The sequence below is a fragment of the Paramisgurnus dabryanus genome, chromosome 18, assembly GCF_030506205.2.
Source record: "Paramisgurnus dabryanus chromosome 18, PD_genome_1.1, whole genome shotgun sequence".
Lineage (NCBI taxonomy): Eukaryota > Metazoa > Chordata > Actinopteri > Cypriniformes > Cobitidae > Paramisgurnus > Paramisgurnus dabryanus.
Window position 1 is genome coordinate 11,002,201 of NC_133354.1, and position 27,148 is coordinate 11,029,348.

A 27,148-nucleotide genomic window follows, 5' to 3' on the forward strand; every position below is an offset into this window, starting at 1 on the left:
TTATCCACCAGGTAGTGCTCTTACCCAACTTATAAAACCAGGGAGTGTCCCCTTATGCTGGGTACACACCAAATTTTTTTTACATATTATAAGATTTTCAAAATGATTGTATTTGGAATGATTTTCGCAGAAATTTCAAGGAAAAAAGAAAGGGTTTGGGTGAAATCGTGGAGATAGCGGGAACATGGTCTGTACAAGTTCACTGCTTCACTTTGTGCTGCGCCATGACTGCTTCCGTCTTTCATCTTCTCACTTTCTGATTGGATATTGTTTTGTTTCACGTAATAATCTCAAGAGAGTGCATGCGTTTGTCCTCGTGGTTTTCCCCACACATCAGTATTTCTGATCGTAAATATTAAACAAGCCCCGATGTTCTTCCGATCAGGTTTGGACACTCTTAACACTACTCACACCAAGGGAAAATCTGATAAAATAATCTGTAGAACCATCAAGATAATCGGGACATAGCTAGGACTGTCGGAAGGGGGGAAATTGACCCAAAACCAGCCCGATTATCTTTTGGTGTGTACTCAACATTAGGCCAAACCGTTTAAACTCTGTGTATGTTTTGATCATCGCTCTGAATCTGATCTCTATCAAAAGTCCTTCACAAAAATGCAATTATCTTAGCTTTTTGCTTAAAATTTGTAGTGATGCACCGATGTATCGGCCACCAATATTTATGGGCAGATTTTTGATGAATTTGAAACCATCGGCATATCGGCAAAAGCACGAGAAAGGCCGATACCGATTGTTTATTAATTAACTGCATAAAGGCAATGAGTTGCATGTCTGTTGTTCAATTAAAATGATTCTGGTGTGCCCTAAACTTAAGCACCGACAGAAACCCTTTTTTGAGCTGGCTCAAATGTCTTGGACAATAAAAGAAACAGACTGCACTTTAGTGGGGGAAAAGAAGCCCAATTTTTTTGAAGTAGCAATATTTATACTGTTTAAAGCAATAGCACTGGCATTATTTATGTTTATTAAAGAAATCCATTATATGTAAAAAAAAAAAAAAAAAATGAGTTAATGTTGTTTATAAAAGAAATGCTGAATAGCAAAAACCACCTTTAGAAGGTTGTCAAGTTGTCCTATTATATTTGTTTTAGCTTAATTTGTGTCTCTCTTATTATGTTGGTCAGTTGAATGTTAATCCAATGATCCAATCCATGTTCAGTAAAAATAATTTGATGCAGAAATTAACTAGCTAATAGACCAACTGAATAGTATTGTATACAAGTGTTTAATATCGGTATCGGCCAGAAGTTGTCTGTTTAAATCGGTATCGGCCCAAAAAAATCCTATCGGTGCATCCCTAAAAATGTGGTATTTTTGAATGAAACCTACCCATATTTGAGAGGTGATAAAAAGAGAATAAAGGTAAACGTTATTTTTGTTTGAAAGCAGAGGGTCTGTTCCTTCTTTTGATATATTGTATATTTAAATATTTAAAGAACATTTTTCGAAGGCATTAAACTTTTGTGAAAATCATAAAATAAAGCTGGCACTGGCTAACTTTTTTTTTAAACACTGGCAGGGAAAAAGTTAACAGACCCAGTGACTCAGCTCTCTGAAATTAGTTGATAGCCTCACACCAGTGGTTCTCAAATTTTTCGGAGGGTGTAGGGTGCATCCATACACGCCCCTCCAAATTAAATTCATGGCATAAAACAATCTCAATCTTAGAATTTCAGTTAAACAAATCATTAAATAATACACTTGTAGTTCTGTTGGTTAGTAGCCTTATTTCTCTGAGGTTTTATTGCACAAAATCTTTCTTTTAGTAAATGCAAAGCCACATATAGCAAATGCAATTATAGACATTTTTCTAAATCTTCTTCTAACTAAAGCATGCAGAAACGTATAACAATCCCACATATTCACTGGGTAAAGTTACTCCATGCATTTCATCCTTATTAAGACTGTGACAACTGCTTATTGTCATTGACAGACAGTCGGTATGTGTGACATCTAAATCGAATTTCAAGTCAGCTAGTGGGATGCCACCTAAACATTTCTGTTTGTTTGTTTGTTGTAAAATGATGCTGGTTTTAAGACTGAAACCTGTAATGTGTCTATTTCAGGGCAGGATGGGTGTAGGTCCTCTGCTCCTGCTGATACATGTGGCCTGTGTGGCCTTCAGCTCGGCTCAGGATAACCCTGCCCCTTCAGGTAAGGCAATTTTAGCTCCCTTGGTAATTCATTATTAAAGAGCACCTATTATATTGCTTAAAAAAACGTAATTTTTTTTGTATTTGGTGTAATACAATGTGTTCGCATAGTTTATGGTTCCAAAAACATATTATTTTTCATATACCGTACATTATTGTTGCTCCTGTTCTGAAACGTGAGTGTGAAAGCGCGGGTGCTCCGATTGGCTAGCTATCCAGTGTGTTGTGATTGGATGAAAAGGTCAAGCGAGGGGCAGAAATGTGGTGCTCCTTACCATATTTGGAAGATCAGCACCCAACAGTAGATAATATCGTCTTTAATACCTTATCAATACGAGCCTGAATCTGATCCAGAAAATGCAAGCTGGTTGACCACCTTTCCAGGGTGGCTAGAGCAGAACATAACATATTGGTAAAGAAAGGATACTAAAACATTAAACCATGTCTGCATTTGTGATCGCAGAAATGACAAATAACAAGTGGGTGGAATTATGATAATGAGCAGTGTGTGCAAGTCAACTCGCTTTAGATGTAAACTGTTGCCTACAATCCTTGCTTTCATTGTAATCCAAGAGATTTCAGTTAGAGATGATAACTCGCGTCATCGTAGACTTCGGGGCAGTTTATTAACTTTCACCAAAATAAATGTATAATCATGAAACGGAAAATAGGGGCTCTTTAAATATGTTTCTTATAAATGTATATTGTGGCCATGATGCAGTTCCCGCCGTATTAAGCGCTTTTGTGACTTTCTCAGCATAAAGAATCACTTTTTCTCAGATAAGTCTTTCAGTATCTGAATTTAGTTTGAAGCTAAAACTGAAGAGGAAGGCCAAACATTCAGACTGGATTGGGGGAAACTTAAATTACAAGCGTGTACATCTGTGTTAAATTTAAACTGTAACCATGTAACCCAAGCATGCAGCCCTCCATTATAAGCGTATTGTTGTAAACGTACTGTATCTTGTTTGGGTTTATGAACTGTCGAACAGGTTGAATTTATTAACTTGTAATTGACCTCAAATGGTTACGTAGGGATATAGCTGGATATTCACATTGATTCACGTGGAAATTTAGTATACTCTTTATTTCCAAAGCGACTTACAAGTAAGGAACTTCATGAGCAATTTGGTGTGTCAACAAAGGAGCTACAGCTAAATAATGCACTTTTTCACAAGTTATATAGCAGGTATGCTTTAACAGAAAAACTACCAACATAATGAACAAGTGCCTACACTTAAACATCTTGGGGTATTCGCTCCTATCCTTCGCTAGATTTACCTGTAGCCCATATTTCCAAGGTGATTACTCAGGAATTGCCTAGAGGATATGCCATTTCCTCACATGTCTAGTTGTGTTGTGGGGAAGTCTGTTCGCTTGGCGGCCATCTTGGAAACTCCTCCAGGCAGCTGTTTTCTAGTCATGCAAGTATAGTTCCTAACCACTTGAATGAGGAAGATCCAGAAGTGTTTGGCACGGTTACCATTTACTAACATTTAAAATCCGCAATGCAGTTCGACAACAATTTTATCATGTATTTTAAATCATCCATTAAATGCTGTTGTAGTGGCCCCAGGTTCCTTTCCTGAAGCTATTTGATGTGCTTTGCGGTTTCCCATGCTTGTTGGCATGTTAGCGATGAAAATTATGCAAAGTACTTATTAAGTTATTAAAGTAATTATTACTTTAACTTTATAACTCAACACTCTTATTGAAGAAAATGATCAATGCTTAACAATCTCTCTCTCTGTGTGTGTCAGGTGAAGTCTTAACCATCAAACCTACACAACCTCCTCCTACAACACCCTCAAAAATAGTCACTCAGGAGCCCCCATCAGCAACCCCAGTTGCGACACCGTCCCCTGAACTTATAGCCACGACAAGCTCCAATGACTCTGCGGGCGTGGTGACCCCACTGGTTTCCACAGAACCACCATTTGTTCCCCCTTCAACTCAGTCCGTCCCAAGTGAAGCTCCACCTGCCCCGTTAACCCCGTCTGCTGTGTCACCGTCCAACACCACCACCAGCATTGGGGATAATGAGACGACGGTTTTAACTACAGAAAACCCATCAACTGATCTATCAACCACAGAGGGCGAAACTGCTACTACGATTGTCTCTACAGATCCCACCAAAACTGTCAGCAAGCCTCCAGGTTTGTACTTTTGGAAGCAAATGTATGCATTGTTTCACTGTAGTCCTTTTGTAAGTACTATATTTACACTTTCTAGTGTTTGATAATGTTGTTTCTGTTTTTTCCATCAAATAAAGATGATGGTGGTGGCCAAGGTACGTTTTAGCTATCAATGTTCACTAACATTTACATACAGAATGAATTTACCAAGGTTTAATTTGTCAGAATTTTGATATTTTCTGTAAAATAAAACTTTATTAATGACTTGTTTTGTCCTCCAAATCAAGATGACACAGCAATCATGGCGGTGATGGTTGCCCTGTCTTCTCTTCTGGTGATTGTCTTCATCATCATAGTGCTGTACATGTTAAGGTCAGTATCATTATGCAAAAGTGTTTAGTCTTTTTTCAACACATAAGATACTACGTCTTACTTGGTAAAGCATTGAGTTAGCAACTTTTCAAGGTCATGGGCTCGATTCCCAAGGGACACACATATTGATAAAATGTGTAGCTTGAATGCAAGTCGTTTTGGATAAAACACTTTAGCAAATGCATAAATATAAATGTAGGTTAATGTCTCACCATAAATTTCAGCTCAGAAAAGAGCATAGACATACATTTATAGATTCTGTAGACAATCAATGTGAGGAGAGTCTGTGGGATTTCAGTGAATGGATTGAAACATGCTAAAATGTGGTAAATGGGTCAGTGACAAAAATGGTTTGGCAACATGAAAAATTTTAAAATCTTTTATAAAAAAAAACGTTTTAAAACACGCATCAGGTTAATTTCAATAGTATATTTATGTTAATTTTATGCCATAAAAATTGCATTTGCACCATTTTTATGATGGTTAAAATTGAATGGACCTAAAAAAATGTAAAATGGTGTCACCGCCAATTGCGCCAAACAATAAGAAATAAAAAATATTTTATCCACCTTGATGGCATGTAAGCATAATCATAAAAATGTTATATATTTTTATTAGTTATTTCTAAATGTAAATTTTAATGCTTTTTGGCAATATTTGTCCTGACCAGTGGCGTAGCGTCTGGGCATGCAGGGTATGCAGATGCAAATTGGCCCAGGCCAATAGGGGGCCTGGGCCTGGGCCCACCCCAGCTTTTAATTAAAACCTTTTTTTCAATTAAATTTTTATTTTTGGCTGCAATAAATATATTTTTGTATGCATATCATGTGTAGTCATTTCTTATTTCTCCATAATGTCTAATTTCTCCGTCATTTCTTGTTTGGTTTATTTTTTTTTGCACTCTGCGGCTGCCGTAGATAACTACGCCATCATTTTTTTACATGACGCATCGCCGCGCCAAAAAAAAAGAAAACACAGTGTGAGAGGTTACATTAAGGATGGACAAATATAAACAAAAAAGTGGGGCCTTAAATAGAAAAGAGAAGGTGGAGAAGTTAGTCACTAGTCAAAAACTACCCAAAACATTTAGTTTTTCTATATTTAAATCTACCCTCTAAAGTAAAAAAGTTAAGTAAAAATATTTGACTACCTTATTAAAAGTATATGTTGTTAACAGACCTGCGCGCCACAGGGCAAGGTTCGGGGGGGCTTTGGCTTAAGGGGCCCCGTAAATTTTTTTTTCATATGGGCCCGGGACTGACTTGCTACGCCACTGGTCCTCACATATGCTGAAAACAGCTCTGTTTTCTAAATAATCTTTGAAAAATTATTACAAAAAAACCTTATTACACTTAACTAGATGATTATATTTTATTCCACATTTTTTATGAATACATTTATATTTTCATTAAACAAAATATTAGTTACACCAACTGACACAGACCAGTTACACCACATTGACATGTTTGCAGTTATCCCCAAATATTCTTTCAAAATGAAATAAAACCTGGAATTTTAGACTTGGTCCTCAAAATAGAGAATGTATGCAAGTAATCAGCAAACTTATTTTGAAATTTTAACCCTTTTATGTTTAATTGAACCATACAGACTCAAAATAATTAACATCACTTCATTGACCCAAATGCAGATAGATCGAGTGAAACATACTGGTAAATGAATAATGAAAGTTCCAACATGATTGGTTGAAAATGTGTAAACTAACAATCGTTCAAGATTGTGTCCTGGTTGTGGGTCCTGAAAAATGTAGGACCTAGAACACCAGCACACGCATGTGCCATCATAAGTGAACAGATGAGAAAATGAAGAAAGCTTAATTCATCATGAAACCCACAATAACGGCGGGGAAGCAAAGAGCTGAATTGTCCAGTTACCATGGTAATGATCGTCCTGTTGTTTTTCTTTGTTGTGGCAGGTTTAAGAAGTACAAGCAGGCAGGGAGCCACTCCAACTCTTTCCGGCTGACCAATGGCAGAGCTGACGACACAGGTAAATATAAAATGAGCTTGTGTCTTTCTGCTTATCATTTTGAAAATATGTCTTTAAATGGTACATATATTGCAGTCATCAATGAAGGATTTAAGTTCATATTTGTTGGATTTTTATTTGAGTGTAGCATCATTCAGATTCAGATTTTTACCTTGAATTGTACTCTGTCTCCCCCTACTGGTGCACCCATACCCAACATGGTTAAAAGACAAATTGCAAGTCATTCTTCACATATTTTTATGTTAACATATCTGTTTTTACTCTCTGAATTGTGTGTTGTTGCATTATTTTCTTTATTATCTATAATATATATACATCATGTATGTTAAATATGTTTAAGAAATGTCTATCTTAACCCTCGTTGCTTCCCACTTTTCTGCTCCATACGCCTTCCTTCATGCTCCATCTCTTAATTTCACAGAACTTCAGAGCGTGCCACTACTGGCCCGCTCGCCTAGCACCAACAGGAAGTACCCGCCCCTTCCTGTCGACAAGCTAGAGGAGGAAATGAACCGCCGAATGGCCGATGACAATAAACTCTTCCGGGAGGAATTCAATGTAGGTGCACTAAAACACCCGTGCAAACCTAGCACCTTATTTTGGAAAGCATTGAACTGATTGTACAGATTATAAATTGGCCCATCAATTAGTTTAAATCACAATATGCACATGCGAGATCTGATTGAAAATGTTACATTACTTTATTAAATCACACCAGACTATATCACTGTGTAATGCTCCCAAGGCCCTTGTGTAGCACAGGTTTGACTGCGATTGTATTTTTTCCCTGTAGGCGTTGCCTGTATGTCCTATTCAGGCTTCATGTGATGCTGCCTCAAAAGAGGAAAACAAGGAGAAGAACAGATACGTCAACATCCTGCCATGTAAGACTTTCCAGCAAGATAATAAAGAGCACATTTCTAAACTTTAATTTCACGTAATATGGAAGTTCTCTGCATGAATAGTCTATAAATGTTACATTTAATGTTATGCGTGTATATTACTTAATTTACATAATTTTTTTACTTATTTATAACATGTTTACCTTCTTTAGATGATCATTCCAGGTTGCATTTGACCTCTCTTGAGGGCGTTCCTGACTCCGACTACATCAACGCTTCATTTATAAACGTAAGTCACGTTTGGCCTTACATTTCACAAGACTTTTTTTAAGATGTAAAATAAATCTTTGGTGTCCCCAGAGTACATTTGTGGAGTTCTAGCTCAAAGTACCGTATAGATAAATCATTATATACACTTTGTAGTTTTGAGCAAAAATGTACCTTTTTTGGGTGTGTCCTTTAAAATGCAAATGAGCTGATCTCTGTACTAAATGGCAGTGCTGTGGTCGGATAGCGCAGATTAAGGGGTGGTATTATCCCCTTCTGACATTACAAGGGGAGCCAAATTTCAATTACCTATTTTTTTCACATGCTTGCAGAGAATGGTTTACCAAAAATAAGTTACTCGGTTGTTCGTTTTCATGTTTTGTAGGTTGATACAAGCACTGGGGACCCATTTATAGCACTTAAACATGAAAAAGTCAGATTTTCATGATATGTCCCCTTTAATTTTGAACTTGGGAATACATAAAGATGTGCTAAATATAGTTTTTCTTAATACTGTTCTGGCTTACTCATCAGGGATACCAGGAAAAGAACAAATTCATTGCCGCACAAGGTAAATGAAAAAAAAATCAATGAATGGTATTCGTGTATGTACTTGACATACACATTTTAATATGTTGACCAAAAGTCTTTACACAAACTTGAGGATAATGTAAAGATTTTTTATTCCAGGACCAAAGGAGGAAACGGTGAATGATTTCTGGAGGATGATCTGGGAACAGAACACTGCCACCATTGTCATGGTAACCAATCTGAAAGAGAGGAAAGAGGTAAATGCCACAAGATATCTGTATAACGTAATGTAGTGTAGTGTTACCATGTAAGATGATCTTTAGCGCACAAGCTCTTTCTGCCAGTATTGCATAATAGATTAAAAGAGGAGTTTTTTGGGCATTTTTATGAAGATTTATGATCATGATAATCATGACTCTGCTTGATATCACACAGTGTAAATGCGCTCAGTATTGGCCGGATCAGGGATGCTGGACGTACGGAAATATCCGGGTGTCGGTGGAGGACATGATGGTTCTAGTTGACTACACTATCCGCAAGTTCTGCATTCAGCAGGTAACCCAATGTTGCAGCCAGTGCTACCATTATCATTAAAGATATACCAAAATAATATTTATAATAGTTTTTCGATCAATAAGCATACGTTTATTTATGTGAATCATGTTTATGTGTGTTCAGGTGGGGGACTTATCTGGTAAAAAGCCCCAGAGGCTTGTCACACAGTTTCACTTTACCAGCTGGCCGGATTTCGGAGTTCCTTTCACTCCCATCGGCATGCTTAAGTTCCTCAAAAAGGTGAAAACCTGCAACCCGCAGTACGCTGGACCCATAGTGGTACATTGCAGGTGAGAACCGTTTTCTGTGATGTGAATACGTATAGGTATTTGTGTATTTCATACGTGACATCCAGTATCTGATTTCATCTATACGTCTCAGTGCTGGGGTGGGCAGAACGGGGACCTTCATCGTAATAGATGCTATGCTGGATATGATGGGAGCGGAGAGGAAGGTAGACGTCTTTGGGTTTGTTACGCGGATCAGAGCTCAGCGCTGCCAGATGGTCCAAACTGATGTAAGTTTAAATGAAACCTCTTCATTGGTTCATTCTGTCATCAATTACTTAAACTTTGAAGTTAACTTTTTTCAAAATGAGAAATTCTGAAGGGTGTGCTTGGATGGCCTTTGCATGCCATTACAATTAATAAATATGCATAAAGATGCAAAAGCAACATAAGATCTCATCAAAGGTCATTTTATCTCCCTACAGATGCAGTATGTGTTCATATTCCAAGCTTTGTTAGAGCACTACCTTTATGGGGACACCGAGTTGGAAGTGACGTCTTTGGAGTCTCACTTGGCCAAACTCTATGCCCCTTTACCAGGGGGCGGTGGTACAGGACTGGAGGCCGAGTTTAAGGTAGGGACCGTCTCCCTCTCTGTTGTTTTCTTTGAGACCATTAAAAAAAATGATAACGTGTAGTTCTTTCTGTTTTTGATGATTTTCTTCTTTAGAAACTCACCTCCATAAAAATCCAGAATGACAAGATGAGGACTGGGAATCTGCCTGCCAACATGAAGAAGAATAGAGTTTTGCAAATCATTCCATGTTAGTTGTGTATCCATGTTTCAAGACCAATCTGTCATTTGTGGCTTAAAGGGTCCATGGCATGAAAATCGGACTTTTTTCATGTTTAAGTGCTATGATTTGGTCCCCAGTGCTTCCATCAACTTAGAAAATGTGAAAAAGATCAACCCAGTAACTTAGTTTTGGTAAACCATTCTCTACAAGCACATGAAAAAATGGTGGTTGAAATTTGGCTCTCCTTATGATGTCATAAGGAGATCTTATTATAATAATACCTCCCCTTAATCTGCACTGTCCAACCACAGCACTGCCATTTAGTGCAGAGAAAAAAATGATTCACAACACAACTGAGTTTCAATTGCAACAACCACCATCATTGTGATCAGTGTTTGCACTTCATCCGCTCATATGCATTTTAAACGAAACACCCAAAAAGGCAAATTTTTGCACACACCTACAAAGGGGCAATTTTAACATGCTATAACAAATTATTTATGTTTTTTTTTTAGCTTAAACTTCACATATGTGCTCTGGGGACACCAACAATTTATTTGACATCTTAAAAAAGTTTTGTGCCATGGCCCCTTTAACTAGCATTTGACCCATATGCTTATATTGTACAGATACAATCATTTTCTGTGTTGAAATAGATGGTGGGAATGGAAGCAGTATTTATTCGTACAGAGCGTTTAGGGTTTACGTTTTTTACCCTGTGTCTCGCAGATGAGTTTAACAGAGTGATCATTCCTGTCAAACGAGGGGAGGAAAACACAGACTATGTCAACGCCTCTTTTATAGATGTGAGTAAAAGATTTACTCCTAACTACTACAGAGACTCTAGAAATAGAAAACGATATGCGTCTTCAGATGGTAATGGATGTGTGTGTATGTGTGTGTCCAGGGCTACAGGCAAAAGGACTCGTATATGGCGTGTCAGGGGCCGTTGCAGCACACCATCGAGGACTTCTGGAGGATGATCTGGGAATGGAGAAGCTGCTCTATCGTAATGCTGACGGAGCTGGAGGAGAGAGGACAGGTAGGCAGTAAAGCAAACTTTATGGTGTTGGATCCTGTGGTTAACGTCAATGTTTTCAACTGAAACTGGAAAGGTCGGTATGGGTGTTCATTTACTTGACAACAGCGCTTTGGAGTCCTGAAATAGCAAAGTTTTGAAGGGTTTTAAAGTGCACGTTTTTTAAAAGCTCCTTGAGGGCTCATTATAGTTGTGCATAATTTCATGCGTCCATTTTTTATATATACTTCATGACTATAAATTAGTGCTGTAGCGCATTAATAGCGCATTAACGCAAATTTATCTTAACGTCACTAATATTATTAATGTGTGATTAATGCAACGCGCAATTTATGTTTTCACTCTTATGGTATTAACTAATACTTTCTCTCTCTATTCTCTTTTTCTTATTTTTCACACATTTGTAGGAAAAGTGTGCTCAGTATTGGCCTAGCGATGGTGTGATGGTTTGTGGGGACATATCCATTGAGCTAAAGAGAGAGGAAGAAAGCGAGAGCTACACTGTTAGAGATCTTCTTGTCACCAATAACAGAGTGAGTCCACTTCAGAATATCTCAAAAATCATCTCACAAAGTTTCTTAGCATCGGGTGCAGTTCTGACCCCTTTCTTTTATGCAGGAAAATAAGTCCCGCGCGGTGAGGCTGTTTCATTTTCACGGCTGGCCGGAGGTGGGCATCCCCTCAGATGGGAAGGGCATGATTAACATCATTGCTGCAGTTCAGAAACAGCAGCAGCAGTCTGGAAACCATCCAATCACTGTGCATTGCAGGTTAGCCACACCAACATTTCTAGCCAATCTGGTGCCTGAAACCCAAAACCTACTGGAGACATCCTGTCTGCTGGTTTAGCATGCATGTGTAGTTATCAGGGAATCAAGTCGAATGATATTCTGTGATACAACATACAATACAAACCGAATGGTGATAAAGCTAAATAAATGCTTGTAAATTTGGCCATAAATATTATAATATTTCTTTTAGGTTAAGTCTTATTGTTCTTAGAAATTTAATTTTATTAAAATCACGTTTGTATGTTTCTTAATTTATTGAAGTACATTTTATTTGTTTTATTATATGGTTATGGTTGTGCTACTCCAGCAAACTAATTTTTTCTCTGTTCTATCTATTGTTCTATCATTCTTTTGTAACTCCATTCATCCAACTCCATTCTATCGCTCTGTTATTCTGTCTATCTAAAGTTCTGTCATTCTGTCTGTCGTTCTATGTCTGTCTCCGTCGATCTATCTATCGTAACTCCTTTTTCGCTTTACAAATCTTATACCCTAAAGTCTGTTGGTCTGTCTATCTTTTATCATTCCATCTATCATTCTGTCGTTCTATCTATCTATTGTTATGTCATTCTCATATTTATACATCTGTCGATCTGCCATTCTGTCTATAATTTTTGTCTGTCTGTCTGTCGTTCTGTCTGTACCCTTATATCTATCCATCCATCATTCGGTCTATCTATCATTCCCTCTCTATCATTCTATTTGTCCTTATTCTTTCCTTTATTTATAGTGCACTTTGTCATTCCGTCTGTCTGTCTGTTGTTCTATACATCTAGCATTCTGTCTGTCTGTCTGTTTATCTATCTCTCATTTTATCTGTCGTTCCATCGATCGCTCTGTCGTTCCATCGATCGCTTTTTTCTTTCCTTTATTTATAGAGCACTTTAATTCCATCTATCTGTCGCTCTGTCGTTCTATCTATCGCTCTGGCGTTCTTTCTATGGCTCTGTCGTTCTATCTTCTATCTCTTTTTTCTTTCCTTTATTTGTAGAACACTTTAATTCCATCCGTCATTCCGTCTGTCTGTCTGTCTGTCTGTCATTCTATCTATCTGTCATTCTATCTATCTGTCGTTCTATCCTATCGCTCTGTCATTCTATCTGTCGCTTTGTCGTTCTATCTGTCGCTCTGTCGTTCTATCTATCTGTCGCTCTGTCGTTCTATCTATCTGTCGCTCTGTCGTTCTATCTATCTGTCGTTCTATCTATCTGTCGCTCTGTAGTTCTATCTATCTGTCGCTCTGTCGTTCTATCTATCTGTCGCTCTGTCGTTCTATCTATCTGTCGCTCTGTCGTTCTATCTATCTGTCGCTCTGTCGTTCTATCTATCTGTCGCTCTGTCGTTCTATCTATCTGTCGCTCTGTCGTTCTATCTATCTGTCGCTCTGTCGTTCTATCTATCTGTCGCTCTGTCGTTCTATCTATCTGTCGCTCTATCTATCTGTCGCTCTGTCGTTCTATCTATCTGTCGCTCTGTCGTTCTATCTATCTGTCGCTCTGTCGTTCTATCTATCTGTCGCTCTATCTATCTGTCGCTCTGTCGTTCTATCTATCTGTCGCTCTGTCGTTCTATCTATCTGTCGCTCTGTCGTTCTATCTATCTGTCGCTCTGTCGTTCTATCTATCTGTCGTTCTATCTATCTGTCGCTCTGTCGTTCTATCTATCTGTCGCTCTGTCGTTCTATCTATCTGTCGCTCTGTCGTTCTATCTATCTGTCGTTCTATCTATCTGTCGCTCTGTAGTTCTATCTATCTGTCGCTCTGTCGTTCTATCTATCTGTCGCTCTGTCGTTCTATCTATCTGTCGCTCTGTCGTTCTATCTATCTGTCGCTCTGTCGTTCTATCTATCTGTCGCTCTGTCGTTCTATCTATCTGTCGCTCTGTCGTTCTATCTATCTGTCGCTCTGTCGTTCTATCTATCTGTCGCTCTATCTATCTGTCGCTCTGTCGTTCTATCTATCTGTCGCTCTGTCGTTCTATCTATCTGTCGCTCTGTCGTTCTATCTATCTGTCGCTCTGTCGTTCTATCTATCTGTCGCTCTATCTATCTGTCGCTCTGTCGTTCTATCTATCTGTCGCTCTGTCGTTCTATCTATCTGTCGCTCTGTCGTTCTATCTATCTGTCGCTCTGTCGTTCTATCTATCTGTCGCTCTATCTATCTGTCGCTCTGTCGTTCTATCTATCTGTCGCTCTGTCGTTCTATCTATCTGTCGCTCTGTCGTTCTATCTATCTGTCGCTCTATCTATCTGTCGCTCTGTCGTTCTATCTATCTGTCGCTCTGTCGTTCTATCTATCTGTCGCTCTGTCGTTCTATCTATCTGTCGCTCTGTCGTTCTATCTATCTGTCGCTCTATCTATCTGTCGCTCTGTCGTTCTATCTATCTGTCGCTCTGTCGTTCTATCTATCTGTCGCTCTGTCGTTCTATCTATCTGTCGCTCTGTCGTTCTATCTATCTGTCGCTCTGTCGTTCTATCTATCTGTCGCTCTGTCGTTCTATCTATCTGTCGCTCTGTCGCTATGTCGTTTTATCTATCTGTCGTTCTATCTATCTGTCGCTCTGTCGTTCTGTCGTTCTATCTATCTAAAGTTCTGCAATTCTGTCTATCGTTTTATGTCTGTCTCAGTCGTTCTATCTATTGTAACTTTTTTTTACAAATCTTATACCCTAAAGTCTGTCTGTCTGTCGGTCTGTTTATCGATCATTTTATGTATGTCTCTGACGTTTTGTCTATCGTTCTATCTATCATTTTGTCGTTCTATCTATTTAGCATTCTGTCGTTTTTGTCTCTCTGTCTATTTGTATGTTGTTCTGTTGTTGTATCTATCTAAGTTCTGTCATTCTGTCTACCGTGTTATGTCTGTCTTAGTCATTCTATCTATTTTTTCTATCTATCTGTCATTCTGTCTATTTATTGTTCAATCGATTTTTCTATGTCTGTGTCTGTTGTTTTGTCTGTTGTTCTATTTATCGTTCTGACGTTCTATCTTGTATTGTTCTGTCGTTCTATGTAACGCTCTATTCCTGTCTCTGTCTTTCTATCCATCCATCGCTCTGTTATTCTATCTGTCTAAAGTTCTGTCATTTTGTCTATGGTTCTATGTCTGTCTCAGTCGTTTCTATCTAACGTAACTCCTTTTTATTTTACAAATCTTATATGTACCCTCATGTCTGTCTGTCTTTCTATTGTTCTGTCTATCTTGTTCTTAGCCTATTTTGTGGTTTAGTGTGTGTGTTTAAGTTTCAAACCCTAATCTGTAAAATTTGATTTTAGTCACAGATAGCTTTTGAATAGACTTTGTATGCTCCAAAGGGAACTCTTAAAACAAAAACAGGAAAAACTAACAATTGAGTACATTATTAACCATAATTAGAGCACTGTGCCCTGCTTATTCATACAATTACATCAACCTAACTGAATATTCAAACACCTTATGGTTAGTCCTGAATACATCATTATCAAGTCCCAGGTTTGTCGAGTTGAGATTCATCAATGCCCATCACTGCATCTCAAAAGCTTCTGTGGGAGCCAATAATGAACCAAATTACTGTGTCCAGTGGGATTTCTGGGTCAGCCAATTAAGAGACGTTGCTTTAAGCAGGAAACCCATTTATATCCACAAAGCATTGACAAATTGTGTGTGTGTGTGTCTACAGTGCCGGTGCAGGGCGTACAGGGACATTTTGTGCTCTGAGCACAGTCCTGGAGCGTGTGAAGGCAGAGGGCATTCTAGATGTTTTTCAGACGGTGAAGAGTTTGAGACTACAGAGACCGCATATGGTGCAGACACTGGTGAGACTATTTGCTTATGCCACAGTGTTTACAAACTGAATTTATTTGGGGGTTTTTTTCACACATTCCCTATGTTTTCCCACAGGAGCAGTACGAGTTCTGCTACAAAGTGGTTCAGGAATATATCGATGCCTTTTCTGACTACGCCAACTTTAAGTAAAGCCACACCCACCCGATGATGACGATTGGACAGACTTTCTCCATCTTACGCGGAGACATGCACTCACGTTCATACTCTTACATACACACGAAAAATATACGACTGGGGAAACAAACAGACTGCCAAAGCAAAAGGGAATGAAAATCATTTGCCCGACAAGGAAGAAAATAGACGATGGTGCCGAAGATGGAAAACACAAATACCATTAGAGTTGCCTTTTTAAATATTTTGTAATATTGCTCTTGTTAATATGGCCCTTACCCATTTCTCTCAGTGTAAATACGCTCTTGTAATTTTTTTGGTTTAAGAAGTAATTTCGCTGCGATTTTAGAGTGACCTTTCTAATATAGTTTACTGATATAAATATATATATAAATACATAAGTATTTCAAAATTGCCAGACAGATGCAAAAGATCAGGAAAAAATAGGTTTTTTATGAGAAATTACTTTTTTTCTGTCTTTGCAGTTGAGTGGCTGAAATGTATTTGAGTGGCAGCTCGATATTTTTTTTGCTGTCACCTGTAGCTGTGTAGTGCGTGACGTAACATGAACGAACTCAACGCCACATCAAAGCGCACGCACCGCCAAGCGGTCGCGTTCACAAAATGCATTAACAGTCACGTGTGCAATTGCGTTCCACTTCACTGTGCTTTTCTATTGCGTTTACCAGAGTGAATCGATAACGTTTTATTGGCTGATGATATCACCCCATGCTCTCGTCAAGTGACAGGGACCCTTTTTTGTGGGGGGTGGCTTAAACCCTCAAACTCTCAGATGATGTTCAGACTGAGATTTGCGTGTATTGTCAAGTGTGTGTGTGTTTGTGATATCCATGCTGTTACACTGGCACTGTGTATGTCTGCCAGACACAGCTAGTATTCTGTCTGTCTAGATTACGAGTATAGAGGAAGATTAAAAAACACAATCAGGCTAAACAAAAAATCCCTGAGTGTTTGGATTAGAGCTGTTACACGGTCTCAGTCTAAATACAGTTTATTCTCATTGGTAAAGTTTAATTCTTATTCTTTTTGCACATTCCCGTTTATTGCTCTCATAGATGTGGTTTAGTTAATGAGAGTTTGTTATTTGAATATGTTGTGAAAGGGACCGTACACCCAAAAATGAATGTTTTCAGGACGTTTACTTTAGCGATTTCGAACCCGTATGACTTTAATCTGTAGGAACACAATAGCAGGATTGTACTGGTGGGTGCTCCTGCAATACGTTCCTATGGGGCTGAGGCTTTTAAACAGAATGTAGAAATACAAAAATGCTATTAATGAATACTTTTAGTGTGAGAATTTAATTTAGTGTTTATTATATTAATATTATAGCCCTCGAAAATATTAAAGGAAAACACCACCATTCTTCAATATTTTACTGTGTTCTTACCTCAACTTAGACGAATTAATACATACTTTTTCAATGCGCGCACTTAATCTTTGTACAGCGCCTCGTGAATGTGTTAGCATTTAGCCTAGCCCCATTCATTCCTTAGGATCCAAACAGGAATGAATTTATAAGCCACCAAACACTTCCATGTTAACTCTATTTAAAGACACTCACATGAGTAGTTACACGAGTAAGTATGGTGGCACAAAATAAAACTTTTGTTTGGAGCCATAGGAATGAATGGGGCTAGGCTAAATGCTAACACATTCACGACGCGCTGTACAAAGATTAAAAGTTCACGCTTTGAAAAAAACATAAGCGTGTATTAATTCATCTAAGTTGAGGTAAGAACATAGTAAATTATTGAAAAACATGACGTTTACATATTCGACACACATTTTAGATATCATTTGACTTCTATGGACCATTTTTATGGTGCTTTTATGGTACATTTTTGTATTTTTTTTAAAAACTAGAAAGCTTCCGCCCACATTCCTTATACAGAAAATTCAGTACAATACTGTAAAATGTATTTTCTTGTTTTATGAAGAAAGTCAAACAGGTTTGAAATAACACAGAGTAAATAAGAACATAATTTTTTATTGTTTTTTTTGGCAAACTAATCTTTTATACCGTACCCAGTGCTATTTCTGAATGGCACCATCTATATTTGATTTGTAACCATGGAAGTGAGGTTTTACTTGCCCCGACATCTCATTGGCCTTAACTATTGTACTTGACAATAATACTTTTCCTTCCTCTGAGCAGTATGACCCCCGGTGGTCCCACCGGGGCAGTTTAAAAATACTTGCAAAGGTACAGTGCGCAGAGTTGATCCGAAAAGCTCTGGTAGAAATGATCATTAGACCACCCGATCATCTGTTCCTGCCCATGTAATGCCATTGTGCAAAAGTCAATGAGCCTTTCCAGCTCCGCTGAGCCAGTTAAATCGATACGTACAAGATGCTTTGGGTTCCCAATGGTTGATATTTTAAACTCCAAACTTGCAAAGATCTTGTTTAGCATTGTTTATCTTTAAGGGGAAGACGATTCTTAAGATGTCATATGAAAAAGCTAAAGATTTAAAGTTGGTTATTTTGTATTAAATGACCACCTGGCTTAGGTTATTGTATGTTTTAAGCCCTGATTCCACACTGCCTTGTGTTAGGAAATGTATATTTTATGATATGTATGCTTTAGCTTATAAATGTACAGTATGTAGACCCAATGGGTGCCACTTTAAATCAAACCAATACTCTCCTATCGTCATTCCAGATTAATATGGATCTTGATGGATTTTTTTTTTAGTGTTTTATATTGCATTAGATCTCTGATGTTATGGATCAAATCAATCTGAAAGGAACCAGTCTCCGTTTAGTCCTGTTAAACCGGCTTTATTCTAGGATATTATATTCCACGATTTCCTGAAAGATTTGTTTAAATATTGGTTCTACTGTTAGTGACTGTGATTTACTCGGACCCCTTTTACACGAGAAACTGTGCCAATAACCGGCCTATCAGGGGCAGGATCTTTCTCCAGAGGTGCTGTTCAGTTTGCTGGCAAAGTGCCTCCTCGTGTGTGTAGCTTCAAGCATTTTATCGCCTGCCCAATCCTCCAACCTGTGGCCGATCCACAGCTCTGTCCCATATAGCAAATGATAATCTGTAACTAGACTTAAAAGTTAACTAGTCTGTGTTTTTTAATCTCATTTTGTTTCTATGTCTGTGGTGCGATTATCCAACAATTATTTCTGTTCCTTTTTCTTCTTTGTCTTTGAATTGCATTCCATGTAGTATTTTAAACCCATAATTATATTGTATGGAGGAAGCAACCGTCTCATGGGCAGTTTCAAAGATCTGCCTTTAAACTGAAGCTCTTAATGTATGGAGAACGATTAAGTTCTGCTTGAGAAGGGAAGCCACGTGACTGGGGCTCTACGGTCATATTAGATGATGAGAGATTAAGAGATCGAGGTGAAGGACAGAAAGCATTCCCTTTTCATATCTATACATCTGTCATGAAATGGATTCTTCACTCTTCTCTATATTACAAAAATCAAGTGGATCTTTTCAGTATTCTTCCTCCTAAAACTTTAGCTCTCTTTGATTTTATGATTTCTGTAGAGGAACGTATTATTTTATGTTACAATCTTAAAACGTTTCAATTCCCTTTCCCAGTTTTTCGTTTCTCTTCATGCACCCTTCTGTACATAATGTAAGGTTATTTATATTTCATTCCTATCTGTTGCCTTGCTTATTTTATTCTTTTGTTTTTCCTCTCACGTTTTTTAGATACATGTATATTAAACTGTACTGGGACCATTTTGAAATGTATTTGATGTTTTTCTTTTTCAGTTTTGAATTTGGTATTATTATTATTGTCTTAAAATCGTATTTTTTAATTTGCATCTGTTTTTCTAGTGTTTTGTTATTCAAATTTGAATATATATGTGTATATAATTATATATATGATGCAAATTATATATAATTATATAATGCCAAACGGCCTTTCTAAGCAAGAATACTGTTCAAACCTAATAAAAGTGCTTGAGATTTTATTGGCTCTCATTCGTTTGTGAAACGCTTGTGAGAAGTTTTGTATCGTTTAAGTTATTTAACACTCTAAAGTTGGACCTGTTTGACTTCATTGCTCAACTTAAACTGTATGGACCCAGCAAGCAATTTTGCATTTAAAAGGTGTCATACACTGTCAGTCCATCCATATTCGATTTTGGTGCATATCCGATTTGACAGACTCATTGGGTCTCATGGGTATATGTATTATAATGTAATACAGAAAATATTATAATATAAAATATAATTGTGTACATTTTATATATCAACATTATCATACACATTATAATTATAGCCTAGCATTTGATTATAGCATAGGCTACGTGATTATTGCGTACGAGTGGTTTTAGGTTTTCTTGAATTTTGCGTACATTTAGAAGATTTTTTGCTAAATATGTTTTTTTTTGAATCACAATTTGTTTGTGAAAACATCCGTACGCAACATGGACTTTCCCATTGCAAACACCCCTATCATTTCCTCAAAAATGGAATATATTCCAAAGTTCGTGCTGGGGTTGCGTTTACGTGCAGCATGACGTAACCAAAAAGCTACACAAGTGCGATCAGAGCGGTCAGACTGAAATGGATTTCGAAATGGATTTCAAACCACCTCTGGATGTAGCCTGAAACGGATTAGAAAAAAATGGTAAAAAAGGAAGTCTTTATTTAGACATGGCTATAACATTAAAAACATTCAACTGGGCAGCAAAAAAATGGATTTCATGCATTTGGCCATTCACATATTCTAGATGTGACTGGATTCTAATCGGATATGCACCATATTCGAATTTGGACTGACAATGTGAATCTGATTTTATAGCCGCCCAAACACAGCCCAAATATTTATTTTATGCTTAAACGAAGAAAGTTTGGGCTGTTGATGAAAATGTAATGGCCCAAAAATAAATTAAACCGTTTGGTTTGGTACCAAATTCAAGTTTATTGTGATTAGAAGTGGGTTACTCATTTCCAGAGTATATTGGGTCTATAGTTAACCTAGATGATGAGAAGACAGCTATTGATTGCTGGGGAGTGGTGGGCCGTGTAAACATTTTTAAACTTTAGTAATACACACAGGGGCAGTTTCGTGGAAAGGGATTATCTAAAGCCAGGACTAGCCCTTAGTTAAATTGAGATATTTATGTCATTTTATAATCATAATTTATAAATGATCATTACTGGTGTGCATCTTGAGACACAACTCTCACAGTGATATATTTTAAGATATGTCAGAGCAAGTTGTTTTTGATCAAGACAACAATAACGTTTAAATTAGTCTGGGACTAGGCTTAAGCCCTGTCTGGAAAACTGCCCCACAGTGAACTAGGTTTGGAATGACAGGGTCCATGACTATATAATATAAATATATTACCAGGTAAATGCAGATTCCAGTTTCAAAGCATCAGTGTTCCAATCCATAGGTGCATCCTTTAACATGAATGGACAGACTTTATTTGATCCCATTGGGGAAATTTAGGGAGTGAGTCATGTCACCCCGCGTCACCTTGTCGCCTGTCCTTCCTGGCCCTTTAGACCTTTTGTCAAATGTGGGGTGTGGATGGATTATCTCAACAGCACCCCTGTGCGTGTTTAAACACAGCTTGACAGGAACTCAATCGGAACTTGGTGAGTCAGTCATATGACGTCCTTCATTTTCTCTGCTCCAGTCGCCCCATGGGGAAACTTTTCCAAATTAAGACAGATGGCAGGGTAAAGTGTTTGCACACTTTCTTGCTACTAGTGGGTCTCTCAAAGGTTAAGAAGGATGGACGTGAGGTCATGAGGATCATTTTTAACAACTTGTAGGAAATGAGCTAGACATTGGTTTGTTGAATAAAACATGCGTATCTACAATGATATTGGGGTCACTATTGAGTTGCCATGTCTGAAGATTTGTTTGCAGAATAATGTTGTCTGCATTCACCTTCAGTTTGATTTACAGTAAATATCTATAATGATTTACAGTTTTATGTTAAAACCAAATTTTCTCCTTTTTTTTTCATTAATTGACACATAAAAAATGGGCATCTTGAAGTACAAATTTGCACATGTGACGTAGTTGCCGACAGTTGTGTCATTCTGGGAATCCCTAATGATGTGTGTAATCGTAAGAGTGTTTGTTTAGAAAAAAGGTCAAGACTCTGTCTCACGAGGGTCAATAGTGTTTGGAGATGTTAATTGGAATTGGGCTGATCTTACACCATGCTCTCCTCCCAATTGAACTACACTGATCAGGCATGATGTTTGTGGACCTGAGGGTCAGGGTGTGTGTGCTTTGGCCAGGGGAGGAGATCTGGTGTGGGACATAAATTGTGAGGAAGAGGAGGAAGAATCCAGAGAATAAGTAGAAGATATGTCAGAAGCTAAGAGCTGAATCTTCCAATTGAACCGTGCACCAGTATCAGGATTACTAAGACCGGGACTTCACATTAGAGGAACTGCTATAGAAAATACTTAAGGGGAAGACGTGCCAAAAGTAAAAAGGTGAGAACTGTGTTTTGTTTAATTATGCTTTAGGTTGTGATTGAAAATAATTTGTTATTCATGCCATTACAGTTATGCAGAGACTAAGTCATTTCAACATGTATGCTTTACGTATTTTTTAGTTGAGATTTTAACTTACTTCAGCTCATCTCTAGTCAAAATTTAAAATGGTAAATTAAAATATATATATATATGGTAGAAATTATTTTTTACAGTGTATACATTTTATCAGCCTATGTGTTTTTATGGGAATTTATGACCTTTTGCTTTAAAGTAAGGCAAGGCAAGTTTAGTATAGCACATTTCATACGGTCATTCAATGTGTATTAGAAATGAGAAAACAATATATAATAGAAAAAAGTATGTAGAAATAAGAGACATGAGAATTTAAAATATCAATAAATAGAAAATAAAAGTGAAAAATAAAAGAATAAAACAGGAATAAAAGTATAAAACAGTTAAAAATAAGAATAAAAACAAGAGAAATAGAGTAACACCACTACAAAAAACATATGACTCGTTGTATGCATTAGGAAAAAACCTAATCTTTATGTTATAATAAAACCTCATTAGAAAGACTAGACCTTTCTACTTTAATGCATACATTGCATTAAACCTATAGTGCAGGTTTTATGACCCTAAGTGTCTTAAATTCACAATGGATATATCTAAATTTTCCTGATTGAGGATCACACATTTACTCATTGCATTGTATTTTCTTTTCTGAACATCAACAAGTTTTTAAAAGTCTAAACTATTGGGCAGTTTACCAAAGTGGGATTAGATATATTAGGACATTTAAAGTAGTCCAAAAATACCTTACAAAAAACTTACTGGTGTGCACCTTGAAACAAAACAATGTCACTGATATATTTAAAAAAACTTACCCTCGTGTTGTTACAAACCTGTATAAATGTATTTGTTCTGATAAGCACAAAGGAAGATATTTTGAGAAATATTTGTAACCAAACCGTTTGTAGACCCCATTCAATTCCATAGTAGGAAAACACCACTATGGAAGTATATGGGGTCCACGAACGATTTGGTTTGTAACGGTTAATTTTTTGGGTGAACTGTCTCTTTAAGCCCTTTCCAGGAAACCGCCCCTTTGACTTAAACTGTCATGCAAGCATCTTTCTATTAATGTCAGTTGTTAACTTTTAACTAGACTCCTCTCTTTTTGTTTGCTTTAAAAGTCTCTGTTTTAACTTTATGTTCCCTCAGTTATGTTGAACATCTACAGGCTGCTTGTGGTGATGGGGATGCTGCTGTGTCTAAGTGCTCAGTTTGCCTGCTCCCAGCACTGGTCTCACGGCTGGTACCCTGGAGGAAAGAGAGAGATAGATACCTATGACAGCTCAGAGGTTTGTCAACTAATCCAGTTCCTTTCAAAATATACGACAATCGATCTGTCCAAACCTGAAACAAAACAGCTTTCCCTTCATATTGACCGTAAAACTCCTTCACGTTTTTAGTTGCATTATATTTAGCTGTATAAAGCGTATTTATTAAGGAAGAGTAGATTTGAAGAATAAATATTGCCTTGATCTTGTATTTAATTTGTAAGCTATAAATTTTAACCATGGGCATTTTATATGGCCGCGAGATTGACATCTTTAACAAAACATTTCTCAAGTTGAAATCTAAATGAAAGTTTCGCCTTCAGTAAGAGATATCTACAAACGAGTGCGCTCCAAAACATTGAAAATATTCATATTTAGAAAATATAAGCATTTATAACTTACAATCTCTCGCAAGTTTCACATTAACTATTTCAGATTAATAATAACGCCAACGCATTCAATAAGTTTCAAATTTCAAGGTAGTTTCGTATTACGGACATAATGCCCAAGTGTAATGTTATTTTTAATGTGTGTCGTGTCTTTCAAATATGTCTTTGAAAATTTTTATTATCTTCCCATAATGATGTGCTTTCTGTAACAGGTTTCAGCCGAAATTAAACTCTGCGAAGCAGGAAAATGCAACTTCGTGAGACCTAACGGAAGAAACATTTGGAAGACAATATTGGTAGGTGCATATTGTTGTAGTTACATAACAATTGAGTAATTAATAACAATATTTACTACTTATTAACTTTTCTGAATTGTTTCAACAGCTGGATGCCCTCCTAAGGGATTTCCAGAAGAGAAAGTGACACCAACATGTCCATAAACGTGTTTTCCAGCAAATCACATTAGGTTTCCGTCAAACTGCTTTTTTTGTTGTAATTTTCTTCATCTTGTTATATGCACATCTGTGTAAAGCTACTGTCGGCACTGTGTAACCATTTGCTGCAGTTCCTACAATAAAAGCTTTATTTTGGTATTTTGTTTTAATTGTTTAGCATCTTTTGTCAGTTCTAATTCTGTGTCTGTGCACAAGACGAAATAAGTTTAATCTATAAAGTAAATTATTAAATATTTAAGTTTTAAGTTTTATGTAAATTACATTTATTAATTTACTAGCTTTGCAAAAGCAACAAATGAGGGGATAAAACATAACGTCTTAAGAACCGACAATCATCGCAATCTGCAAAGTTACGCTTACAAGTAGGAATAGTAATGTTTCTTATAGTAAGTATTCTTTATACATTGTGCATCTTAACATTTTAAACACTCTTATTTCTGTAGTACTTCAGTTGGCCACCAGATGGCACAATTTAACACCTTAATTAAAATTCAGGCTCAGGAACTCAATAGGCTAGGGGTTCTCAAACTTTTTGGGGCTTGGGACTCCCATAACCGTTTAAATTAAAAAGCATACTTACCTTGTAGGGGTGAGCAAAACAAAATAATGCAGGGTTAATTGTTAAAAAAGACCTTTTACATATTTCACAGGGCTGAACAATGTACTTTTGGTCTTTTTCCCTCACTGTCAAAAGACGACAACCTGCAAATAAAAAATTGTTTTCGTTACTGGACAAACAGTTTTTTGCATGCATTAAAGTAAATTTCTTAATCGTTTCTTATGATTTCTGAATTTGGTGCAAAGTGACCGAAAAAAAATCACTGAATTGTTGCCTTAAACATGGCAGCATTTTAAAACATGTCTACAACTTCTAGCAAATGTTATCTAGACTTAAAAACATTTTACACAGAATAGCTGTAACACAGGGTATCACCAATTGACCAAATTTATCAATTCTAGGCACAGTTGTTGACTTCATGCAGCACTGCTCAGACACTGACTACATGTAGCGTTGCACAAGACGTCACACTAGGGTTTTGTCATGCAGATATAGCTGACATCTGAAGACAAATTTATCCTTATTGTACAGCTAAATAACAACCTAGCCAGCACACAAGGAAATGCATTACGATATACAAAGAGACATTCACTGACTGACAGGATGAAACATTGTGTTGTTTCTGATTCCGAGAACAGCAATCAAAAGACTCAAACAAAACCTATGTTAGTTAAGGGTTAGTCTTGGAGCAAATAAAAACACTGAAAGAGGGGTAGAGATTGTATTTAGTAGTGATTAAAAGTGATTTCCACCCTTTAGGACAAGTGACGTCTTTGCCTTTTATTCAAACATGCTATTAAAGATGTATTTTGTATGTCTGTTGTTTAGTGGTTTAAAGTGTTATTGCACACAACACATGTGCCAAGCTTACTGAATAAGTGAATAACTTAACTATAAAATAGCAGCCTTATGCAAAGCATTGTGGGAACCAGAAATCCTCATAAACCTTTTTCATTTTTTTCCTTCAGATTTTGTTTCCCAGAATGCTTTGCTTGAGGCTTTCATGTACCCATTACCTGGAAACAGTAAGATATCACAACATAGACAACATGTAGTAAAACCAATAGTTTTAGAGCTACAATAAATGCATAAGTGCACAATGAGCTGAGCTATTTGTTTAGTTAAAAGCCTTTTTACTTACAATCACTACTGAGGAATGTTATTGATATGAAAGAATATGCTTTATTATAGGTAGGCTATACAAGTTACAGTGCCTGCAAGATATTTAACCGTGACTAAGTTATGGGTGTGAATCCAAATTACAACTCTGTGAAAAGGTCTTAGTTGTGCATTATCTCTATTAAACCACATCTATTGACTAGTTTTGTATAAAGTCCATGTCAGTTTGAATGTTTACTGTCATTAGGGTTAAAGGGTACCAAATACAAGGAAACTCTGAAATTAATGTTAACTAGTTAGTAGACTCAGGCTTTTGGACCAGACTTTCTTTTGTGTCCGACCATCTAACACATGAATTTCAGTTATGCATGTGATACATTTACATGTACCAGGTCTTTTTATTACATCAACAAAGCTGAAACAAACATGATGAATGTTAAGATCCACCCAGGATTGTATGCAAAAAGTATGAAAATGCCTTACCAGACCTACATGACATTAGAGATCACCTTTGTGGAACTGTTTAAAAAAAGCATTTTGCAAATGTATTCAAATTGCTTAGTACCAAGTACAATGGTACCTATGTAAACACAAAAAAATACACTCAGCTTGGCATGTTGGCTTAAGAAACACTTAGGGGCGGTTTCCCGGACAGAGTTTAGATTAATCCAGAACTAGTTATTTTAGGATGTTAAAGTAGTTTTTACAAATAAACCTTACAAAAAAAACGATACTGGTGTGCATCTTGAGACAAAACAATGATACTGATATATGTTAAAATAATATGAAGTGCAAGGTGTTTTAAAATTAAAGCAGCCTAAACATGTATTTTAGTCTGGGACTAAAATAGGATAAGCCCTGCCTGGCAAACCGTACTTAAAATATACTGATAGAATAACTTTATTATTATTATTATTATTATTTATTATGAGAGAGAATTATTTATTGTAATTTTTCTGTTTTGTTATTTTATACTTATGCAAAGCTCTAGAGTATTTTACTGGGCAGAAATTGTAAGTGGGTGGGCCTTCAAATATTGTTGTGGACAGTGAGGGGAACTGTTTACTCTACCTACCTCACCCATTTTGCCTCACCCATCTTCTGAATGATTAACATATTCTTCCAAAGGTCTTTGATGGAA

At 37.0% G+C, this 27,148-nt stretch overlaps 2 protein-coding genes across 2 annotated transcripts in view; both read left to right on the top strand.

Annotated features, from left to right (window-relative positions):
* Positions 1-19,642, top strand: part of ptpra (protein tyrosine phosphatase receptor type A) — a 34,847-nt gene extending 15,205 nt beyond the window's left edge. The window contains exons 3-23 of the mRNA XM_065244154.1: positions 2,088-2,175; positions 3,935-4,330; positions 4,447-4,464; positions 4,597-4,681; positions 6,615-6,688; positions 7,110-7,246; positions 7,482-7,572; positions 7,743-7,819; positions 8,332-8,368; positions 8,488-8,585; positions 8,764-8,883; positions 9,007-9,173; positions 9,265-9,400; positions 9,596-9,745; positions 9,841-9,934; positions 10,637-10,713; positions 10,815-10,949; positions 11,354-11,479; positions 11,565-11,716; positions 15,396-15,531; positions 15,617-19,642. Coding sequence (XP_065100226.1) covers positions 2,088-2,175; positions 3,935-4,330; positions 4,447-4,464; positions 4,597-4,681; positions 6,615-6,688; positions 7,110-7,246; positions 7,482-7,572; positions 7,743-7,819; positions 8,332-8,368; positions 8,488-8,585; positions 8,764-8,883; positions 9,007-9,173; positions 9,265-9,400; positions 9,596-9,745; positions 9,841-9,934; positions 10,637-10,713; positions 10,815-10,949; positions 11,354-11,479; positions 11,565-11,716; positions 15,396-15,531; positions 15,617-15,691 — 2,469 coding nt within the window. The 3' untranslated portion in view covers positions 15,692-19,642. The remainder of the gene's footprint in view (positions 1-2,087; positions 2,176-3,934; positions 4,331-4,446; positions 4,465-4,596; positions 4,682-6,614; positions 6,689-7,109; positions 7,247-7,481; positions 7,573-7,742; positions 7,820-8,331; positions 8,369-8,487; positions 8,586-8,763; positions 8,884-9,006; positions 9,174-9,264; positions 9,401-9,595; positions 9,746-9,840; positions 9,935-10,636; positions 10,714-10,814; positions 10,950-11,353; positions 11,480-11,564; positions 11,717-15,395; positions 15,532-15,616) is intronic.
* A 1,197-nt stretch (positions 19,643-20,839) lies between these two features.
* Positions 20,840-24,432, top strand: gnrh2 (gonadotropin-releasing hormone 2). Its single transcript, XM_065244281.1, has 4 exons — positions 20,840-22,142; positions 23,367-23,506; positions 24,087-24,170; positions 24,259-24,432. The coding sequence occupies exons 2-4, from the start codon at positions 23,369-23,371 to the stop codon at positions 24,295-24,297; spliced, it is 261 nt and encodes an 86-aa protein (XP_065100353.1). The 5' UTR covers positions 20,840-22,142; positions 23,367-23,368; the 3' UTR covers positions 24,298-24,432.
* The last annotated feature ends 2,716 nt before the right edge of the window (positions 24,433-27,148 follow it).